Source organism: Carettochelys insculpta, chromosome 4 (assembly GCF_033958435.1).
Source record: "Carettochelys insculpta isolate YL-2023 chromosome 4, ASM3395843v1, whole genome shotgun sequence".
Lineage (NCBI taxonomy): Eukaryota > Metazoa > Chordata > Testudines > Carettochelyidae > Carettochelys > Carettochelys insculpta.
This window is the reverse complement of record NC_134140.1, coordinates 48,414,886-48,438,665: the sequence shown is the minus strand read 5'-3', so window position 1 is coordinate 48,438,665 and position 23,780 is coordinate 48,414,886. Positions and strand designations below refer to the sequence as shown.

The 23,780-nt window shown below is 44.4% G+C and overlaps 1 protein-coding gene across 2 annotated transcripts in view; it reads right to left on the bottom strand.

Annotated features, from left to right (window-relative positions):
* Positions 1-23,232, bottom strand: part of SLAIN2 (SLAIN motif family member 2) — a 71,506-nt gene extending 48,274 nt beyond the window's left edge. The window contains exons 1-2 of one of the 2 annotated variants that reach the window (XM_074992736.1): positions 22,632-23,232; positions 2,591-2,739 (exon numbers count right to left, since the gene is read on the bottom strand). In XM_074992736.1, coding sequence (XP_074848837.1) covers positions 2,591-2,739; positions 22,632-22,981 — 499 coding nt within the window. In that variant the 5' untranslated portion in view covers positions 22,982-23,232. The remainder of the gene's footprint in view (positions 1-2,590; positions 2,740-22,631) is intronic. The other variant, XM_074992737.1, reaches the window with a different exon arrangement.
* Positions 23,233-23,780: the final 548 nt, after the last annotated feature.

The following is a 23,780-nucleotide window of genomic DNA, read 5'->3' as shown; positions in this document are numbered from 1 at the left end:
TGTAATTAGTCATACAGACAGCTAGAATAGAGAAACCCACACAAGCTATGAGGAAAAGAGCTGGTACTGGGTTTTCCTGAAGCCTGCTTCAGGAACATCTCCATCTTTCATACATGTTTAATCTAAGAGGTATTTGAAATTTCACGACCCCCATTCTGCCCAAAATACATTTGCTGGAAAGAGGAACATATTTTGTGTTCTCCATCCACTCAAAAGCCTCCAGATGCACTGGGAGGAAGGGCTATATTTTTCTTCTCCCAGACTCCTCCACATTGTGGTATAGTTTTCCGCTGTCCTACTGCTCAGTTATTTTCTGGCTTAGCTGAAGAGCAAGTGCCTTTATTACTGCAACTCTGCCAGTTTCCCTTTTTAAGCAATGCTCTTCAGTAAATAGCTCCAATGAAGTTGTTTTCAACCCATGCGTCTTCAGACTATGTCTAGGATTACCCCAAAGATTTCCAAATGGAAATTTCTTTGGGGCCATAAATTAAAGGGTGAAAACCACTACTTAGTGCAACTCCTGTTGCTGCTCCTGGTTCCCCCATCAGCCAAGTGAAACTGACATGATTCGTTTGAATTTCACTGCTACCCACAGGGTTGTGATTAGTTTTCACTTCCCTAAACTTAGTAAGACTTGAACAGTGGACTTGCCTGTCAGTGAACTTTGCCTAACAACATTTCTACGTTTCATGCTTGTTTCATATTTGGAAAAGTCATACATACAAGCAGTGCTAGCTTTTTCTTTTAATAAAAGCCTAATATCTGTAGTTGTTGATGGAACCTTCACAGGAAAACTACTTATCACTGGCAAGGGGGATTTTCAAGCCCTGGTCAATGGAATTGTGATCACTTATTCCAGACCTGAATTTAGTCATGTATATTCAGCTGAACTGAAATATGTAGTTTTCTGCAAATTTGGATTCATGATATGTGCTGGCACAAATTCAGTGAACCTAGTGATATACATGCACAACTGTGTGTTCAGAATTTCAGTATAAGCTTATGAATTTTAGTCTAGGAGGATTTCCACACACTATACACTAAATTGACAAAGTAATAGTTATTATAAATTATTCAGATGGGTATTTGAGCTAAAAAGCAAAATACCATATGCACAGGAAAAAGGGAGGACTGAAATATGACCTTTGTAGTAAGGATAGTACTGGGGATAATGGTAGTATAGTCCCAAGTGACACACTGGGGAGAAGTGAGAAAAGTTATTTTTGGTCACAAAATTTAAACCAACAGCAACACCTTCTCAAGCAGATGTCAGAGAAAAGGTGAAATGTGGAATGTAGTGAAAGAGGACTGTTTAGAAGGGAAAGGTAAATTTGACAGACAGCATTAAGAGGCTAGATGACAAACAGATCAGATTCCACCAGAATGGGGGTATGAAAGGTAGTAGCTGAGGAAAAAGCTCTGTAGGTCTCAGAGCAGGAGAGACAAGGGCAATGGCCCACCAAGAGGCATCAGAATTATCAAAGATGGGAAGCGAACAAGAAGTCATAGAAGCCCAGAGGGGATGCGATATCAGGAAGGAGGGTGAGAGTGACTGTAAAAAGTAGAAGAAGGGTCAAAATGAAACCCGGGCACTTGAGATTTTAGCCAGAAAGTGAAAATGAAATCAAGAGGGCAGAATTCAGGCTACAGGGAATCCAAGGTGGAGTTTAAGAGGAACATGAGAACACTAGGGAATAGTACATTCCATGTGTTGAGAGGTAGAGGTAAAAGGACAAGTTCTAATAGAAAAGCAGGTATGACAGATGACAAGATTTTTTTTTAGGTTAACAGAAACAAGAATGGTTTAATTTGAAGTTGCCAGTGGAAAAAAGGTTAAGGGGAGACAGTGACTTTAAAGTTAGTAACTGGTAAGTGATGGGGTTGAGGGAGCAGGAGAAAAGGCTGTGCTCTTTCTTTCTAACAGCAAATATTGTTATTTTATTTAAAAGTCAGCAAAATGCCACATGGAGATAGAAGAGAAAGGAGAAGTCTGGAAGAGATTTAAAGGTTGCAAATAAGTGGCTAGCATTATGAAAAAGTAGTTCTATTTGGCAAAGAAGAGAGAAGTAAAACAGATTCAGGCAGCTCTCTTGCTAGATACCAAGTACCTAACTCCCATAATGACAAAGGGAGTTGTAAGGATGGAAAGGAATACCCAACATCTAAAATCCATTGAAAATTCCACTGTGTCCCAAATGTACAGAGTTTTTACAAGCCTTGGAATTCTGATCTCCCCTTAAGAGTTTAAACTTCCAAGGCAGCAGACAAATTCCAGATTAAGCAGTTGGACTTTAAAATGCTTTCTGCCTTGAGAGGAAACAAACTTTCCAAAATATCACTACTCAGATGGCATAAACTACTGGACATATTATTCACGTTGGCTTTTGTTTATGCCTTTCTTCTACTTACCTGTCCTAAAAAATAGTACAGAGCAAGTTGCCATCTGAGAAATGTAAGAAAAACCTGAGTGAGTAACCTCCAACCTTCAAATTACTAGCAATATAAAGATAATATATATTTATTTTAAAACACGATTTGATGTTAAAATGTACAACACAACATCAGTATACATGCTGATGTGTGAACTCACCTGACATTGTCTGTTCAAGCCTGTGGATCAGTGATTTTTTAGCACATTCAATATCAGGACTTGGAAAATCGAGTACCTGCCTGCACCAAACTAATGGACTAACAGATTTCTGCACTGGGATCGGTTTCTTCTTTGGTGAGGTATATAACCTAAGAGAAGAAAAGTTACACAATGTTAGGTAAGTGGACAAACTATTGGGCATTTTAAGAAAATAACAGCTATTATGCATTTTTTGTTCTCAGTTACCAAAAGAGGAAGCACTAGTCAATGTTTGTAAACAAACTTCACATTTACTTTGTTCATTTGTAGTCAATGTGGTGTTATTTTCATCAGCATTCTTCCAAATACTCAAAAGAGAATCACCCAACTAAAGCTGAGGAAAGTTACTCAGCTTCAAAAACAAAATATCAAGGAGAATTTTTTAAAATTATGCTAAGTACTGACTATGCCCCTTAAAGTGGTATAAACAGATACAACAAACCTAGGCCAGGTCTGCACTAGAAGTGTTTTGCTAACTAAACTATCAAAGTGCTCCCAAGTGTAGAGGTGGCTTATACCAACAAATTTGTGCTTCTATTGCTTTTATCCAACCATCTAACCCTTTCCCATTACCCAATCAAGGTGAGCTATACTGCCAAATGTACAGTTTTCCCAGTGTAACTATGTCTAATCGAGACTTTTGCCAACGCACCTGTTAGTCCAAAAAATCACACCCTTCACACCTATGACCAACATAGCAACACCAGCAGAAGTTTGTAATACAGAACATGAGTTTCATATTATATAGTACAAGCTCAAATGATAGCATATGGATACGGTAACTTAATTTTGAGACATGCCAGGCACCTGTAGCTCCCACTTTTTTACACTGGTAGCTGAAATTCAGAGGCATTGTTACTTTTTATACTGTCTCACTGTACAAAGACTTGCCTATGAATGATGTCATTTTATAATCGGGTCAAATTTCAACACATTTGCCAGTTATTTGAAAAAAAAAAAAAATCTATCTTCAGACCACATTTAGTAATGTGGGCATACTGAGACTGATACGGAAATCCTGATGTATGCATTTATGATTTTGGCTTTAAAGTGACATTAACTGCTTTTATACATCTTCATACCTTAAGCTGCAGCAAATGGTAAGCACAGTAATAACAAAGTAGTGAGGCTATAAAACTGGGCACCATGGTACCACAGAAAAATAGATGAAGCATACAATATTTTAGTGGACTTGCATGTAAAACAATATTAAACTATACCTTCATATCAACAAAACTTAACATTCTATCTCTGAACTGAAGCTGCAACTATTCTTCACTGAGGACTAAACAACAAGTTTGACATTAAGCTCACCCATCTACTCCTCCAAAAATCCTCCTCTAGGAAAATGGTTATTTCTCATACTTGTAGCCCAAATATCGAAGATTTAAATCAGAAAGCATCACCTCATCTTTGGGTTAAAAACCTAACTTTGAAAGCTTTAGCCCTAAGGAAAAGAAAAATTTAATGTGGGTAAGTGTAAGGTAATGCATGTTGGAAAAAATAACCCAAATTACACGTACTACATGATGGGGTCAAATTTAGCTACGACAGATCAGGAAAGGGATCTTGGAGTTATAGTGGATAGTTCTTTGAAGACATCCACGCAGTGTGCAGCAGCAGTTAGTAAGGCAAATAGGATGTTAGGAATTATTAAAAAAGGGATCGATAATAAGACAAAAGATATCATACTTCCCCTATATAAAACTATGGTACGCCCACATCTTGAGTACTGCGTGCAGATGTGGTCTCCTCACCTCAAAAAAGATAATATTGGCATTAGAAAAGGTTCAGAAAAGGGCGACTAAGATGATTAGGGGCTTGGAACGGGTCCCATATGGGGAGAGGCTAGAGAGACTGGGACTTTTCAGTTTGGAAAAAAGGCGATTGAGGGGCGATATGATAGAGGTATATAAAATCATGAATGGTGTGGAGAAAGTGAATATAGAAAAATTATTTACCTTTCCCCATAATACAAGAACTAGGGGACACCAAATGAAATTGATGGGTAGTAGGTTCAAAACTAATAAAAGGAAATTTTTCTTCACACAGCGCACAGTCAACCTGTGGAACTCCTTGCCCGAGGAGGCTGTGAAGGCCAGGACTCTATTAGGGTTTAAAAAAGAGCTTGATAAATTTTTGCAGGTTAGGTCCATAAATGGCTATTAGCCAGGGATAAAGTATGGTGCCCTAGCCTTCAGAACAAGGGCAGGAGATGGATGGCAGGAGATAAATCACTTGATCATTGTCTTCTGTTCTCCTTCTCTGGGGCACCTGGCATTGGCCACCGTCGGCAGATGGGATGCTGGGCTGGATGGACCTTTGGTCTGACCCAGTATGGCCATTCTTATGTTCTAAAAAGAACTATGAATAAGCATGGATTACAATTTGTATCATCAACTATTTATCTAATCACAGTCTTTAAATTCCAAGTAAACAAGGCTCCAACTTAAGTATTGTAGTTCTGGAACATGACAGCTAAGTCAACACTCTTACATCCAAAACGGATGGTCAAAAACTCCCATTTCCTTTGTTCCAATATAGTCCTCCTTTCCATAGCTCCAGCAGAAGAGCGAAAGTAACTGACTTTTCCTCTGCCAAGATTTCAAAACTTAGTTGAATACAGATGACCAACTTTACAAAAGGTTTATTATCCTGAAAGTCACATTGCCCACACGGGCCTCTCACCGTAACACTATGTGAGAAAGAGGGGAAGGGTACAAAACAAGACCTTCACTAATTAAACATAATTAACGAGTTTTTTCTTAAATCAGAGCCGGGTAATTAAGTCCCTTTCTTATGAAATATTTACTATATTTATATAAAACACATAGGGTGTGTCTACACAGGCATAAATCTTCAAAATAGCCATGCTAATGGCCATTTCAAAGATTACTAATGAGGCGCTGAATTGAATATTCAATTCAGCGCCTCATTAGCATTAGAACACTTCCAGCCGCGGCACTTCGAAAGCCCAGCTTTCGAAAGCACGCGGCTCAGCGTGGCTACATGGGGGTCCTTTTCGAAAGGACCCCGCACCTTTTGAAATCCCCTTATCCTACAAGGATTTCGAAAGGTGCGGGGTCCTTTCGAAAAGGACCCCCGGGTAGCCGTGTGCTTTCGAAAGCTGGGCTTTCGAAGCGCCACAGCCGGAAGTGTCCTAATGCTAATGAGGCACTGAATATTCAATTCAGCGCCTCATTAGTAATCTTCGAAATATGGCTATTTCGAAGATTTGTGCCCGTGTAGACACGGACATACTATATAAAATACAGAAGCAACAGAACACAAGATTTGATTTGACTGTTCTGTGAATCTAATGCTCAGTTGGCAACACCAGAAGAGAGTTCTTTCTGAAGCTATGTACTACTTGGGCCATTTTATATTTTATTTTAGGGTGCTTTTTGGTCCTTCTGAAAGATTTGGTTCATGGCATAGTCAGTTTAAATTATTAATACCTTTAATACTGGAAGTCAAAGCTTACATCTACTAAAAGACAAGTTCAGCAACCCAGTTGGACTAGTTTAGTCTTACAGATGAAGAAACTCAGAGACACTTTCTCTACCAGACAAAAGATTACAAAGGCACGTCTCATACATGGCCGTGAACTGTGGAACACCACTGGTCAGTTTAATATCTGGTGCATGACTTCCCTGAAAATAATCAGATTAGTAGTCCTACAACTACAAAAGGGAAAGATTGAAGTATAACTGCACATGTAGTTTGCTTTCCACCTAATAACAACCTTGCAGCATCACAATTTGATTCTGTTGTGACTGATAATTCAGGTGACAATGACAAATTACATAAATATTAGTGTAACTTTAAATAAGTTAATTCTTAAGTAAAGATTTTATGTTTAGAGGCAACATCTGAGAATTACAAGCCATGCAGATAGAGGCTGAGAAGATAAGGGATTTTTTTTTTAAATGGCTAAATCCATTTCCTTCTGAAGGAAAGAAATGAGAGTTAAAATCTGAATTTTTCAACACAGGCTGGGGTTACAATTTTGTCACTGATTCTTCCTAAAGGCGACAGACAATTAAGATTAAAACTTTGTTATGATTATTTTTTTGCAAAAGTAATGAATAGGTCACAGAAAAAAAAAATCACAAAAGCCCACTACTTGTCTGTAAGTTTATTAAAAATAACAAAGGAGGTCAAGAGAACTATCCACTGCAGAGGTTGACAGGTCCAGCAGTGGAAACTGAAGTACTTATAGAGGTTCATTCAAATTACAGAAACTATGACCTCTTTGAATATAACACTTTCGGACAGCTGATTCATACTAGAGTTGTCTTCTAGTTCTGCATATGTAAAAGATATTAGCACAAGGGTTTTACTTCTATTAATGGAGTACCTCAGATCAGGGGCATTAAGAGGAGGAACTACCACTGGCAGCACTACAGTGGCTATATTTTTCATTTAGACAGCAGAGCAGCTTGCCAGCTCGCATCATCCGAAGCAGCACAAGACAGAACAAAGGATTCATGTCCTCCAATCACAGCTGTGATTGCTATGAACTGTGTACAACCACAATTCAGTTTCATATCTGATACACTCCTTCCTTGGGCATAATCACTGAAAATGTAACGACACTATTGCCTTAATTAACATCTTAAATTTTTTGCCACTTTGTCAAGTTGCTTCAATTTACACAGTACTGGCCACAGAACTCCCCCCTCCTCCCCACCCCAAAATAGCTCCTGAAGCATATATTTTAGAAAAACATCCAATCTTGATTTAAAAATTGTGAAGGAGAATCCACCATTACCCCAAGGAAATTATTCATATGGATAATTATCCTCACTCAAACACTTATTATACCTGACTTCCAATCTGCGTTTGTCTAGCTACATTCTAGCCACTGGACTGTTTTATACTCTTCTCTGCTAGATTAAGGAGCCCATTATTAAATACTTTCTCCCATATAGGTACTTACAAAATACACTCAACTCACCCCTTTGGCTTCCCTTTGTTAGGATAAATAGATTGAGCTTTTTGAGTCTATCACTGTAAGGCAAGTTTTCTATTTGTTTAATCATTTTCATGACTTTTCTCTGAAACCTCTCTAAATTATCAACATCCTTCTTGAATGGCAGACACCAGAATGGGACATTATTTCAACAGCTGACCCCAGAATCTCAAATACAGAGGTAATACAACCTCCACTCTTACTCAAGATTCCCCAGTTTATATACCCTTACACTCAAGTATTGTGCTACCCCTTTTGGCTACAGTGTCACCCTGACCACATGCTCAGCTCATATCTACGACAAACGCCAAATCTTTTTTAGTCTCGCTGATTTCTTGGAGAGAATCCTCCCATTCTATAAGTCTGACCTACACCCTTTGTTTTGAGATGCAGACACTTAATTTTAAAATGCATGTAGTTTGCATGCACCCAGATTACCAGCCTATCCAGATTGCTCTGTATCAGTCATCTAGCCTCTACTATTTACCACTCCTCCAATTTGTGTCATCTGCAAACTACCAGTGGTGAGTGTGTGTTTTCTTCCAGGTCATTAACAAAACCTACCTACCTTAGGACCAAGAAGCTATTACTGTGGTACCCAACTAGAAATTTACCCACCCGATGAGGCTCCCCTACCAAACAAACAGGCTTTTAATCCACTTAATATACTTAGCATTGCAGGACATTTTTAATAAAAAAAATGTTAAGTCAAATGCCTTCCAGAAGTTTACTACCTTTATCAACCGAACTTGTAAACTCATCAAAACAGGTATGAAGTTAGTTTTACAGGATCTATTTTCCATTAACTCACGTTAATGGCATTAATTACTTTCCTTTCACTCCTGATCAATCAATTTCTTTATCAGTTGCTCCTCCATTATCTTGCTCAAGACTGATGTCAGACTGACTGTCCTAGATCATCCTGTTTACTTTTTTAAACACTAGTGCAACATTAGCTTTCTCCCAGTCTTCTGGAACTTCCTTGGTTTTCTAAGGACACAAAAACAAACACCTTTGTCCCACTTCCTGCCCTGAAGCTCTGCCCCAACTCTCCTCTTTACCTTGAAGCCCCACCCCTTCACTCTGTCCCTCCTCCTGCCTCACTTTCATCAGGCTGATGCAGAAGATTGGGGTGTGAGGTGAGAGTTTCAGTTGGGGCTGAGGGGTTCAGGTGCAGGACAGGGCTCAATGCTGAGCAGAGGGTTCAGGGCAGGAGGGGCAGGCATAGCACACAGAATTTTCCCTGTACCTCCTGCTACCGCCTCAGATGCCTAGGAGCTGCAGGGAAGGGCTGGCCGCTTCCCAGGAGCTGCAGCAGATGGGAAACCTACCCTGCTGTGCCACTGCTGACCCCACTGCGCCAATGGTAACGGTGTGGTTCGTGGTGCTGACTGGAGCTGCCAGGATCCCCTATTGATGGGGCATTCTGGTCAAAAACTGGGTGCCTAATTCTAGGGCTTCTTGGAAAATCAACATTAACAGGGCAATAAGCTGCTTAATCAGCACTCAAGAGTTGTAAAATGTGGCCATCTGAACCTGCTGATTTAAAACTGTCTAACTTCAGTAACTGCTGTTTAATATCCTACTGAAGTATCAGTGGAATGGAAAGTTATCATACAACAGAGGGTCTAAACTTCATTGTACTGTGGCCCCCTACTGACAAAAATTACTATACAACTCCAGGAGGGGAACCGAAGCCTGGGCCCACCCAAGTCCCACTACCCTCAGTGGAGGAGCTACAGCTGGACCCCAATGCCCAGGGAGAGGGCTAGGTGGATTTTGAAAGCTGAAGCCCAAATGATTCAGACCCACACTGTAGGACTGTAACCGGAGCCATGCCACCCAGGGCTGAAGCCCTCGGACCTGGAGCTTTGGACCAAGATGGCAAGTGTCAGGTTTTGGCCCCAAGCCTCAGCAAATCTAAGCCAGTCTTGTTGATTCCATTAAAACAGGGTTGTGACCCACTTTGGTGTCCTGACCCACAGTTTGAAAACTGCTGTCATATGACATGACTAGACCTGGTTATTTCCCCCACATACTTCTGAAGAAGCTACTTCTAGAAATGAAATTGGCATTATCAGTCAGGGGAAATGTGGGAACTGTAAGAGTTCATGTTGTATTAGACTATTATTTCATCTACAACAGGTAAGATGGAAGACTGCATACTTGCACATTAGGTGCATACACATACATCTCAGCAACTATGCCTAAATACATGTAAATTCCCTAAAGCAATAGAAAAATAAGCATCTAAACTAACATCTCTCAAATGAGGGGGTGCTCAGGCTTTGGGCGTCAGGCCTGGGGTGATGGGCTGGCACCAGGGCCTTGGGCTCCAGACCTAGTCTCACCCTACTTCCTCCCCTAGACCCTTATCCAAGACCTAATTTGCCTCCAGGCCTGGCAGTGCTGAGTAAGCTTGCTATGAAAAGCGGTATGTGTGTTTAGTATCACTTTTCACAACACAATTACGAGCAAGCCAAAAATAAAATTACTATGATTTGGACATACATGCGCCTTTCAAAACAAAAAGCAGTCAAGTAGCACTTTAAAGACTAGCAAAATAGTTTATTAGGTGAGCTTTTGTGGGACAGACCCACTTCTTCAGACCATAGCCATTACTATGTGCCTCTCTGTTTTTCCTAAAGCTGATTAAGTATTTTAGGACACAGACAGAGAACAGCCACCAGCAAGAGTTGGTGGTCACACACACAGGCCACCAAAAATTTGTCCCAAGAATCTCTGATCTGCAGTATGCATTGCAGTAATACTGTAGTATCTATAGCATAGACACAGCCTAATAAAAAAACAAAAAAAGAGCTGGAATTAATATCTTATGAAAGCAAGCAGCATCGTAAACTTTCTATTACTTGTCTGACGTCATACCCACCTAGCTCCCTGTCAGCGTGCAGGTCTCACGCTCTTTACCAGTAACAGAGGGAGCTGTGCTAGTCTATATACTATCAAAACAAAAAGCAGTCAAAAGCACTTTACCAGGTGTTCTCAAACTGTGGGTCAGAACCAATGTTCCCTCTATTTTCTTCCCCATGTGTTGAATAAATTTAATTATGTGCACCAAGGCACGTGAAGGATATGCATCACCAAAAAGAATATGCTGACAGCTGGGGGTGCTCTTTTTAATCAGCAGCACCTGAATCTCTCCTGGCTGGCCACCCAAGCACACAGATTACAGAGGATGCTGCTCAGGACCCTAAAGTTGGTCACAACCCCATGTTAATGGGATAACCACCTTGTTCAGATGGGTTTGCCAGGGTTGGTGTTATACTTGCTGGGGCTGGAACCAAAGAGAACTTCAAACTTTGGCAGCAGGGCTCAGGTTACAGGCCTTTTCATTGGGCTAACGCCTTGGGTTTTGGCTTTGGCCCCTCTACCCCCGGTCATGGGGGATTAGCTCTGGTTCCCCAGATTGCCCAAAGTGGTAGGAGTGCAGGGGGCATGCAGTAATTTTGGTAGTCAGGAGTCCTAGTGCAATGACATTTGAGAACCACTGCCTTATGCCATACTTGTACATTGTAGCAGTTAGTGTTTGTGATAACTGTATTTCTCTCCTGCACAGCACGTATTGTTAAGTAGAGAATACATCTGCTGCTTAAGCATTACACATTTAAGCTTAAGGCCTTAACATTTTCGATTTATATATTTCTCTCAAAATCTGCCAATAGAATAATACCTGCTATGACTGACTTAAAATTACGTTTGTTTGTTTTTTTTAAATTTGAGTGCATCCACACCCTCTTGTTCTCTTCTCTCACCCACCTCCTGCACTTCCCCTCCCAAAAAAAGAGGCCCAGGAAAGACAAAGAGACTAAGGAGTGAGTTTCATGAAGGTATTTTTGTATTTGCATATGAATAGCTCTGAATCAGAATTAATCCATTTTATGTTTGGTCTATAACTGCTGTTGGTGCAGAATGCCCAGGATACACAAGTCCCAGTTGATGCCTGTCTGCTGCAAGAAGAGAGCTTTTCAGCATGCATTTCTTGCTGGTTGTTCTTCACAGGTTTATATGCCTCAATGGCCAAGATGGCTCTTCATACATATAACAGTGGCAATATGGCAATTTTAGGAAGATGCTGCTTGGGGGTAAGAGGACTAAGGAAGGGAAGTGGAGAAAAGAATTGTGGTGGAGTAAAGTTAGCTCGATTTAGTCATGCTAAACTGACAGTAAAAAACCCAAAAGATGTCAGACAAAGAATGGATTGGACAGACACACAAATCAGGAGTGAGACAGTAGATCTGCAAATCATTGGCATAAAACTGAAAATCTGAACAGATAAAATAATCCACACAAATGTAGAATGAGAGAGGGAGGGGTTAAAAAGCAGCACTGACCAACTTCCATGAAGAGTTAGATATAAGAAGATTCACTGAGAAATACTGAAGAAAATGTCAAACACACAAAAGAATCAGAGAAGGACAATATTGTAAAAGCTAACTGAGTACAAGATTTAGAAGAAGTGAGCACATTCAGTGACAAAAGCTGAGGGGAAATCAAGTATCAGCAGTTCAAGTTCTATAGTAAAATAAAACCTTTGGAGAGGGAACATGCACCAGGCAATGTGTGAAGAAACAACCCCATGAGAACTCAGTTTTGGGGAAAAAAAATCCAAGTATGTCAGTTTACTCAAGTGAATTGACACACAAAAAGCTAACATCATCTACAGAAATTGTAGCTGACATTTACCAAAAACAGAGCTGTATATTTAAAAAGTCTTATGTACATGTAAGTCAGTCAGTCAGCAGTCATTTTGAATGTAAAGTTCTAAGAAACCCACCGAACAGTTCTGATTGTAAAAGAAAATTAGATGAAATCAATATGATTTTTGCCATAATTAAAAACATACAGATTCTTATAGACTTCTTGTATGCCTAACCTCCTACCTAAGGAGGTATTACAGCTACTATCATGAAAATGAAAAGAGTTGTGAAAGATTTTCAGTTAACTTTTTAAGCACAGTATGGGCACGTCAAGCAGACTGTCCGTTTAACTACCTATCTAGGAAGAACGATCTGCTCCAGAAAAATGAGAGCCAATGCAAACTGCTCTTATAGTACCCAAATGCTTGGAGTGTGCAATGCACATTAGAATTCTATAATTAAGGACAAATTCAATTTAAAAATTCCAATCATGGACTGCATAGCACATTGATCATTCATGTTATATAAATATCAGACACATTTACACACCATACGAAAGGTACAGTACAGGAATTTGAGACAAAACAGGAAATTGCTAGTCTCCACATTTGTTCTACTGTTAAAGTTATATTAGTAAAGAAAGCTCACGCAATATACTTATTTGGTATGCAAAGCTCATACGCAATATACTTATTTGGTGGTATTACTCCTTTAATCTGGAAAACTGAAAAGCAGCTACTCTACCCTCACGCACTTCTTCCTACATTATTACTGCTACTGTCTTGGTTTCCACCTCCATGCTTTAGGAAACTCAGGTTCTGAACATGAAGATGCATAATTTGGAGATGCTTTAGACAAAATACCCCATATAACCTATCAATTTTAATGGTATAATGTGCAGGCTCTGTATATCTTAGGATGGTGCATGTGTCATTATTGTATGTTACCTTAGAATATGAAGTGTAAATCTATTTGTAGTTTTAAACATGCTGATGAGACTCTAGAACACAGGTTCCCAAACTGGGCGGTGTGCCTCCATGGCAGGGGCCTGAAGAAATTCCAGGGGGAAACATGAGGTGACCCAGCCCCCACATCACTCCCCCACCTGAAGAAAGATTCAGCCTTTGCTTCCAGCTCTCAGCCCCTGCCATTTTACGTGGGTGACCCAGCACAGCTGCTATAAAAAGCAGCTGAAAAAGACCCACATGGAGCTGGCTGCCTTCTGCAAATGAAAGCAAGTGTGGGTTAGGGGGCGGGGGAAAGAGAAGATGGGGTTAGATAGGGGACTGGGGGTGCCTGGCTTTCTGGGAGGGCGTCTTGCAGTGCCTGTGAGACTCAGGCAGCTGACCAGCTTGTGGGACACGCAGGGCTCAGGAGGCTGGCCCCAGTAGCATGGGGTTTGGGCAGCTTGGGCTGGTTGGTGGATAGCTGGCCCCAGCAGTGCAGGGCTCAGGCAACTTGGGATGGCGCGTGGGCAGCTGGCCCTGGCAGTGTGGGGCTTGGGTGGGCAGCTAGGGCATCGAGCCTACAGCTGTGGTGGTTGGCTAGTGGGCAGGCAGCTGGTCCCAGCAGCATGGGGCTTGGGTGGCCAGCAGGCAAGCAGGTGGCTGGCCCAGGCAGCACAGGACTCAGGAGGGTGGCTCTGGCAGCACAGGTCTCAGGCGGGCAGGCGGCTGGCACAGGCAGCTCTGGAGGCTGACATGGGGCTCATGCAGATGGTCAGCTGGGGCTGCACCAGGCAACCACAAGGGACCAAGAAAAATTATTTGTGCTTATTTTTAATTTGAAACAACATTTTTATAATCAAGCTTTTGTGTTTATGAATTGAATTTTTTGTTAGGGGGAGGCTAGAGGATGGTAAAGAAGAGGCGGGGGGGCATGAGGGTTTCTCAGAAATCAAAAGGAAGGCGTGATGCCAAAAAGTTTGAGAACCACTGGTCTAGAAGGTGGCTGGTGCTAGAGAGACATGTGACCATATCAACTCTTACATCAAAGCCATTTTGAATCCAGGGTTTTTCCATAAAAAGGGGGGATGCTAAACAAAAGATTCCCAACCGTGGGGACACTTTATTTAAGCAATCAGAAGCTATCAGCTCTGTCTTCAGGTGGCTCTTGAAACTGCCTAGCACACACTAAGAGGAAATCAACTCTAGAGGCCTGGAGTCCCAAATCAGAATAAAAGATCATCTTTGACTTGAAGTTTATGCTGTTTAGAGTAAGAATTTGCATGTGACAAGTTTCTCAGTGAAGTCAGAACTACCAATGTGTTTTCTTTTTAATTTAGTAACTAAATTTGATCTGTATGTTTTCACTTGCAACCACTTAAATCCTATTGTTTGTACTTAATAGAAACACTTTTGTTTACTATCAGGCCTGGTGTAAATAACTAAACTGAAGGAAACAACCACTGTGCATCTCTTTCATTAAAGGAGGCTTACCTAATGAGCTTTTCTCTGCGTAAAACCTTTACACAGAGAAAGATGGATTTATTTGGGGTTTTGATACCTTTTGGGGGACGGCATGCTCCCCGTCTGCGGTGAGCCCCTCTATGGGGCTAGAAAAGCCTCCTGCTCATGGCAGGGGCAGTTCCAGCTTCAAACCAACCAACCATAACTGGTAAACTGTTAACATGGCCCGTCAAACATGCTTTTCATGATTCATTCCAACACCAATTTTAAGTTTTCTATATCCTATAGCTAGTGCCCAAGAGAGCTTAAGTTATACAAATCAGAATGTCATAATTAGAGCAAGGCCATCAGATCCAAACCCAACAGTAACCTAGCTGACTAATCAGAAATGGTTCACTGGACATGAATTACTAGAAATACATCCTGCCTTTAATCCAAATGGCTAGAGACTGGCAAAGTGCACTATAGGACTTGTCTACATAGTGTGGTAATGCACTTGACGGCAGTGTGATTTCTAAGGACATGCTACATTATGGACCTTAAAGTGGCACAGCAGCACCACTGCAACAGTGCTTCTATAAGGTCTCCCATGTAGCCACTCTATGCTGAGGGGAGGGACCTCTCTCAGCAACAATCAACCCACCCCAACAAGCTATATAGAATATTTGACAACACACATACCCCTCAACATCAGTGCCTTTGTAGGTGAAATTAGTGTCTGTCAAAAGGTGTGTTTTTTCCACCTGCCTGACCAAAAGTGCTAGTGTGGACAAAGCGTAAGCACACCACTTTACACTGCACATCAACTGGTCACCCTGCTGAGCATTGCCTTGTGCTTTAATGCAGTGCCATTTGAAATAATACTGTGCTAAAGCAAACTAGGGAACCATTAGTGAACACACAGAGTTTACACCACAAGCCTATTAACGCACAACATACAGAAGGGTGAAACATTTTCCATAACCTCTGTTGATAGATCAAGAAGCAATGGGCTTAAATTAAAGCAATGAAGGTTTAGGTTGGACATTAGGCAAACTTCCTGTCAGGGTGGTTAAACACTGGACTAAGTTGTGTAGGGAGGCTATGGAACCTCCATGACTGGAGATTTTTAAGAGCAGGTTACACCAGGGGTGTGCAAAGAGCGGGGCGCAACATTTTGTAAGGGGGATGTAGCGCAATCGGCTCTCCTCCCTCTCCAGCTTCCACTGCCTTGCCAGCCCTCTCCTTTTTCCGCCCCCCCACACGGCCTCCACCACCACCATCACCAAGGGAACACTCTCCCCTGGCCACTGGGCCAATCAGAACGCACAGAGGCCCTGAGTCAAGCGACAGGGTCAGCCAGTGAGTTCCCAGCTTGGTAAATTACCCTCCTGGAGTCTGCACCCCCCAGTACCCTCTTCCCCTGCCACATTTCTTCCTGTGGTCCTCCCACAGGTTGGGGGGCTCCAGCTAATTTCAGGACCAAAAACTGGGGGCCAACGTAAAAAGTCTGCTCACCCCTGAGTTAGACAAGCCACCTGTGAGTGATAATCTAGATGGTGTTCAGTCCTGCCTTAAGAGCAGGGGACTAGACTGACATCTCACAATTCCTTCCAGTTCTGATTACATGATTCTATAATGCATTTGTGTGTTTTAGAAGACAGACACCTGTCTCAAAGTGCAGTACCGTACTATGTAAACAAGTCCTGACTCACTCAAAAACAGACTACAATTAACATATGCTAACCTCAACCCAATTAAACCTCACTAAATTAACCTAATACATCATCTTCCAGGTATGTGATCAGCACAAGGCAGCTGCACCACACCATGCTTTGCACACTTAAGTATTCCAAATCAATAGGAGGACTTTCTGTGAAGTGCAGGCATGCTCTCTGAGCACCTGTAAACAGCACAAGCACAAGCCCTCTCAAGAGCACACTCTTTACCAGGTGAACCTCTAAAGTAGAACCCCTCTCTCCAATTTTTCATCTAGTTAGTGGTAAGTTCTGCACTTTGTCTCATGCCCATGCTTGCACTGTACTACTCTGTTGCAGTTCCACTACTGCCTGAGTACCTAGTCCCACAGTTCTAAACACTGCTCCCTGAAATAATGGCTTGTCAGAGACTTCACAAGAAAATCTATGAACACATAATGAGAGGAGACAAATTAAATTCCCACAATTCCCTATGAAAACTCCCATAAATTCCCCACACATCCATGCTATTTTCAAGTGCTTTTCTCAAACTAAAGACCAGGATGAACACTCAGCAAGAAAGGTTTCTGCTGGAGAAGCATGAGACCTCTGATTATTGCAGAAGACAGAGGCAATTGCCATGTGGAAACTGGTTACTCTAAATCAGGGGTGGGGAACCCCCAAGCCTGTGGTCCTGATCCAGACCACAGCTTGTCTGGATCCAGATCCAGAGGCTCAGCACTCCCCTCCATGACATCCGACCCACAGTGGGGTAGAGGGTTTGGAGTCCCAAGTCTTGTAGGCCAAATCAGGCAGACTGTGGGCTCTGCTGTGGCTGCGGGCAGGAAGCGTCTCCAAGCTCTGCTGCCAGTGGCTGCTCTTCTCCCAGCTGGGAAAAGGAGGGGGGGAGCAGCAGCAGCCCCTGCCTCCACAGCCTGCCTAGAGGTTTTCTACTGCTGCTCTGATTGGCTGGAATTCCAGCCAATCACAGCAGAAAAGGGTGGTGCCTGGAAGGAAGGGGTAGAGGTGCAGAGTCATGTGTGTCCAGCGATGCTACAAAAATAAACTGCACTGCTGTTGTCAAAACCCTGCTCCCCCAGACATTTCCTGATCCCCCTACTCCAACCCCCTTCCTGCACCCTCATTCCCTGACCCCTCATCCCCTTCTGCCCAGACTCTTCCTGCCCAAACCCACCCACCCACACGCTGCTCCTGACTCTCCCTCTCAGACCCCTCACCCCGATCACCGACACCCAGCCCATTTCTGCACCCTCCTTCATGTCCAAACTTTATAGCCCATAGTCAGGGACCACACCAGTGAGGTGTTTGCTCCTCACTTCGGCAGCCACTGACTGATTTGTCTACAGATCAGTAGCCCAACCCAAAAAGTTCCCCAACCTTACTCTAAATTACCCTTCAGTAGCATTTCTGCTATAAAGTTAAGATGGCTTTCTTTCTGAAGTTCAACTGCTCCAAGAGCTCCAAAATTCAATATAGTTTCTAAGATAGCCTTTTGTATGCCTCATGAGAGGACATGTTTGGTCAGCAAGCCAAATCTGGGGGCATTTGAACAAGGGGATCCTGAAATACACTCTCCTCAAAAAAAACAGTTTCAAGTAACAGTCATACTCTGCAACAAATTTTTGACTACAAATAGAAAGTAAAGCAGGTTTAAGAGTCTCACACCAGAAGTTCAAACACTTGAGAGTTATCAAGGCAGCATGCACACCATTCAACAGACCTTTGGGAGAAATCAAATTACTAATTGATTAGCAAAAGACTAGTCCTGCTTGGAGCAGTAACCTTTGAAGTGCAAAATGGATTACACAGAGCATGGGCAGACACAAGAGTTAAGATTAGCAAAGTTCCATATGAGTAGAATGGTGTCTGATGGATCCACCCCCAGGCTTTATAAAAACTGGCTTACGAATATCAATATGCATAACTTAATGATTTGGACAAAATTCCTCATGTAACTGATCAATTTCAATGTTACAATCTGCTGGATGTGTAGATTGCAGTTAGGGGTGTTAATGGTTAACTGGTCCAGCCACATGGGGCCTGCTGGAGGCAGGGGCACTTCAGCCCAGCCAGAGCAGCCTTAGTCTGCAGTGGGCCTGGGAGCCTGATGCTCCAGCCAAACCAGAGCAATCCTGATCCACAGTGGCCCTGGGAGCACCATGAGTGGGAGATGTTCCAGCCCAGCCGGAGCAGCCCTAGTCTGTAGCAACCCCAGCAGAGCCACAAGCAAGGGCACTCCAAGCCAGGTGAGAGCAGCCCTAGTCCACAGGTTTAAAACAATACTATGTTTAAGCAAAGGACTGAATCTAAATGGGATTTTACATCCCTAAATCTAGTTTGGCGCACACACCAAATTACTATGTGAAATCAGATATATGAAATGCAAGTGTGTTTATATATTCCTGTTCCTAGAACCCTACTGACTGTTTGATCAACAAATTTTTAACGGTGGTATTTGTTCTGTAAGTCTACAAAGCAGTTGGTACTAGAACAGGGATGGGCAATAATTTTGATGTGGGTGGGGCACACCAAGATTTTGATAAGTAATCAGGGGCCACACTTTACTATGGAGGTGGTGTGGAATTTGAAAGGGAGGTTGGGTGCAGAAGAGAGATCAGGATAGCAGATTGGGTTGCAGGTAGTGTCTGAGAGGGAGCTTGGGTAAAGGACAAGGTTGTGACCTGGCACAGAGTATTGGGCTGCAGGAGAGGATTCTGGCCTGGGGGAGGGATGTAGGTGCAGTGTCTGACAGGGAGTTGTGACCTGGAGTGCACACACAGAGGGTTCAGGTGGCGACCTAAGTCAAAGGGACTGAGGTACAGGATCTAAAGAGAGGTTACCGGTGCACAGCAGATTCTGACGTGGGGGAGATGTACGAGGGAGTGCAGGGTCTGCGGGAGAGTCAGGGTGTGTGGCAGGGTGAGACCAGGAGAGGAAAGACAAGAGTAAAAACAGAACAGTTTGGGAGCTGACAAGCAGAGTGGGAGCAGCTGAGGAGTAGGCTGCCCTAAATCAATTAGGGCCAGCTGATCCCACTCAGGGCTACCTTTATAAATCCTTTCCCAGGGAGGGGGTGGGTAGTGTGAGAGGTGATTGAAAAGAGTAGGAGGTGAGTGGAAAGAAAACAGTTTGTCTAGGAACAGCAGAGGAGGGGACGAGTTTTCAGCAGTGAGGGGCTGAGGCCCCTGTCCAGCTGACCCTAACACGTGACATGAGGCTGAAAAGAACTGATCACCTGGGGGGGGAGCTGCTCCAGGACGGCAGGATGTGCTGCTGCTACCACTACCTGAAGGAGGTATGTAGGGTGGGGATCATCTGGGGAACTGACCCAGAGAGAAGAGCTGCAGCGTCCAGCTCTTCCCCACCAGTAGCAGTCACACAGAGTCCCTGGGCCAGAAACCAGAATGAGTGGGTAGGGCCCAGGTTTCCTGTAGACCACCATCCTGCCCCCCTGTCCCAGCAAGGGCAATAGCATCCTTGCCATGGTGCCAGTGGACTGAATAGAGGCCCGGAGCCCAGGAATGAGGTTACCCTTACCAGAGGTGTGATGCCAGAAGCAGACTCTGACCAGGCAGTGCTTACTTAACAGCTCCTGGCCAGCAACATTCTCAAGGCTGGCTTCCTTGTCTGCCAGTAGCCCTAGCCCACTGGCTGTTCTGAGTGGCTCCCTCCACTTGAGGGAGAGGGGGGCTTCATGAACATCCCTTGACCCAACCAAATCTCTCTGCTCCTGTTGGCTGGAAACTGGCCAACAGGAGCTGAGAAACTGTGCTGCAATGACAAGACACACACCCCAGCAAATTCTCTCAGCTCCCATTGGCCAGCTTCCAGCCAATACGAGCAAAGATGTTGCAGGACAGGGAAGCAACACCCCACCCCCAGAGTTGCAGGCCAAATTAAATGGCTTGGTGGGGTGCATCTTGCCTATCCCTGTACTAGAAAAACGTGACCATACCACCCAGTACTGAAAGCCATTTTGATGCCATGTTTTTCCATGGCATGGTGGGAGTTATAGAACAAAGGTTTCCCACCCTATTAGAAAGCCCATTTAAGCAATGAAGCTACCAGTTCTTTGTCATTTGGGAATCACATAGCAACTGTGCAGTCTAGTAGAAAGGCTCCCAGACTAAGACATCTTGGCCAGTGGCCTGTGAGATGACCTAAGGCAAGCCACCACATCTGTGCCTCAGTTTCCCATCTATAAAATGGGATAATGATGTGAAGCTCTCAGATCTACTGATGAAAATCACTACATGAAGTCTACATACACAAAGCAACTGGAGAGCATGGAAGTATTGATTACCTAGCTAACACAAACTTTCATGAGAACTATCAAAACAAAAAAGCAGCCCAGGAGCACTTTAAAGACTAACAAAATAATTTATTAGGCGGTGAGCTTTCAGAAGTGGGTCTATTCCACAAAAGCTCACCACCTAATAAATTATTTTGTTAGTCTTTAAAGTGGTGCTAGACTGCATTTTTGTTTTGATAGTATATAGGCTAACACAGCTCTGTTACTTTTCCATGAGAACTGTAATTGTCTAAACAGGCATTAACTCCTACAAACATTTGTTTTATGTGCTAGTTTTTTAAGTTGCAATGACAAATACATTTGTTAACACAGAGTTAAGTTTTTCTGGTGGGCTTGTGCTCTATCAGAATGTCCAGCTCAGCAAAACAAACTTCTGAAAGCTAGCAAATAAATGCTTGTACAATCTTTACTCTTCCTATGGTTAGCAATGCCCCAGAACACCTGTTACACTTCCTTATGTTCTACCTCTTCACTGTAATGGACCACCAACACCTACACCTCCCTTCACTGAAACAGTGCCTACTCCCTGATACATTTTTACAAGTGTGGTATTCTAACAATTATTTCATCCCCTTTATAGCTCCTTCTCACTTTCACACAAGACATTACTTAAACCTATGACTTTACCCACCATTAAATCCACTTATCACTTCAATGTCCCATCTCACTACTGACAACAACAAGACTCCAATGCCCAGCTAAGAGACAGCATGTACAATTTTCTGCTGAAATGATGTAGACTAGAACCCAAAGATATGCATGCACCTCTTTACTTTGATTATACTCGGGGAGAGGGGGAGTGGATTCAGACTCCTCAGATATCATAGCTCTGACAATTCAAACTAAACTGATCTATCAAAACATCTAACAAACCATTGCACCTAGTGCCTTTGCCATTTTTACAGCTACAGGTGAAACACAGAAAACAATGAGCATACAAGTAATTTCTGTTTTCAACTGCCAGTTCTGGAGTCATAATTAACACTGCATGGACAGTTATCCTAACTTAGTATTTCCAGATTTTCTGTGAGCTTTACTGAACTCAACATTCTGGTACAGCAGATGTTATCACCAAGCAACTTGAACTCTTCTCTTCCCCTGCCCTGCCCCCATATAACAAGTCTGCAAGGCAATACATCATGAGATTAAGGATGTATGCGCAAAGTGGCCACAATTGCAAATACCACAGACTTGAAATAATGGTCTTCCTGAAATGTTGCTGTAATAGCTAGAACTTGGGTACCCACAATAGGTGCATCTACATAGCATCTAGACATTTAGAAATGGCCCATGGTAGCTGCCTTGAGCTGGGAGGGCTTCCGCTTTCCAGCCATTTCACTTGTGTAGATGCCTGGGTTCAGCTGGAGGTCTGACTTTGTGAGGTCAGAGAGCCTACAGAGCAGTGATCTATCCCTGCAGCATTAATCTGCAGACACGGTCCAGGCGCTTTTTTTTTTTTATTGTGTAGACATACATACGCTTAGTGGGTCAGTGCAGCTCGTTTTGAGACATGTATAGTGCTTTACCAACTCTGTGGTTTTCAAGAATAAATTGAATACTCTTCTGATCATGCAGAAATTAAGTCTCCATTCTCCACCAAGAATCTGGGTGACCCCCTACACTTCTCCCACGGCTAATTAGAGGCATCCAGTCCCTGCCAGTGACAGAACAGAAAGTGGCTCACCTGGAGGACACCTGGAGGACACCAGGCAGTTTTTTAAAGTCTGCCCCAGAGAACACAGGGTCTCTGACCCCAAGGGAGAAAAGCCTCAGAGCACGAGGCGGCCTTCACCCCGCTGGGACTGAATGGCGCCCACTCGCAGCACTCTTCAGTAAACCAGCCACCTCTTTCAGCCCCCCACACCCTGTCCCCTGAGCAGCGCTGGACCGGGGGGCTGTCCCCTGCCAGGCCCCTGGCGGCCCACCCAGAGCAGAGCCACCTTTCCCCTCACCAGCCTGTCTCGTCTTCCTCGCAGCCGGACAAGCGCTCCAGCTCGTCGGGCCTCAGAGGCTCCACTTCGTCTAGGAAGCTGCCGCCTTCCCCGGCAGCTGCCCCGACTCGCGCCTCGTCGGCAGGGGGCCGCCGGGCCCCGGCCCTGGGGCTGAGGCAGCGACTCTCCGGCCCCTGGTCCCCGCGCGGGGAAGGGGTGGCGGCGCCGCTGCCGCTGGGGAGGCGCTTGGGGCTGGCGGGGGCCCCGGAGCGGCTGCGGAGCTGCTCGTTCTGCTTCTCCAGCTTCTTCACCAGCTCCTGCAGCTTCCGCACCTCCGCGTCAGCGTTCACGTTGGAGTTAATGTCCTCCATGGCGGCGGCGGGGCCCTCCCCGGCCGGCTCGCTCACGCCCGCGGTGCCCGGCTGGCTGCTGGCCTGGGGCCGCTCACGTCTGCGAGGCGGGAGCAGCCGGCCCCCTCTACATGGCCGGGCCTAAGGGAGGCGCCGGCGCGGTGACTGCGCCGGGGCTGGGCCCGGCCGAGCGTGGAGCCGCCGCCTCGTCAGCTGCGCCGGCGGCCGGCGGGGGGAGGGAGACGCACACATCCGGCCGGCGGCGCCACATTGGCCCGCGCCCCGCCCAGAGCCGGGCGTCCGGCGACGTGCGCGCGGCAGGCACTCAGCGTGTGCAGGGGGCGGGGCTTAGGCCCGGAGCGAGGCTCGTGGCCACGGAAGCGTCGCGGGGTGCTGGACGGGACAATGGCGGCCGCTGAGCTCACAGCGGCAGCTGTTGCCGGCGCCCGGGAGGGAGGGGCTGAAATCCCCCCTGCTTAGTGGGCAGCCGCGCTGGCCGAGCAGTGTCCGTGCGCCTCCTTGAGTCCCTGCCGGCCTGCTGCAGCGGGGCCCTCAACCGTAACTGGGCCCTTTTAAAACCCACGGGCACAGCCTGTTTGCGCCCCGCTCCTCAGAATAGGAGTTAACTCCGCCCCGCTCCCACAGCACTGGCAGGGCAGGTACAGGGCTACCGTATTTCCCTGTGCCTAATACAGGACCCCTGGTGAAATTGCTCAGACTTCAAGTTCAATGGGAATCAATCAGACCTGTGCGGCACAAACATTTAAAGTAACGTTATTACTGGGCACCCATTAGAAAGACACAACATTTGTAAAATTAA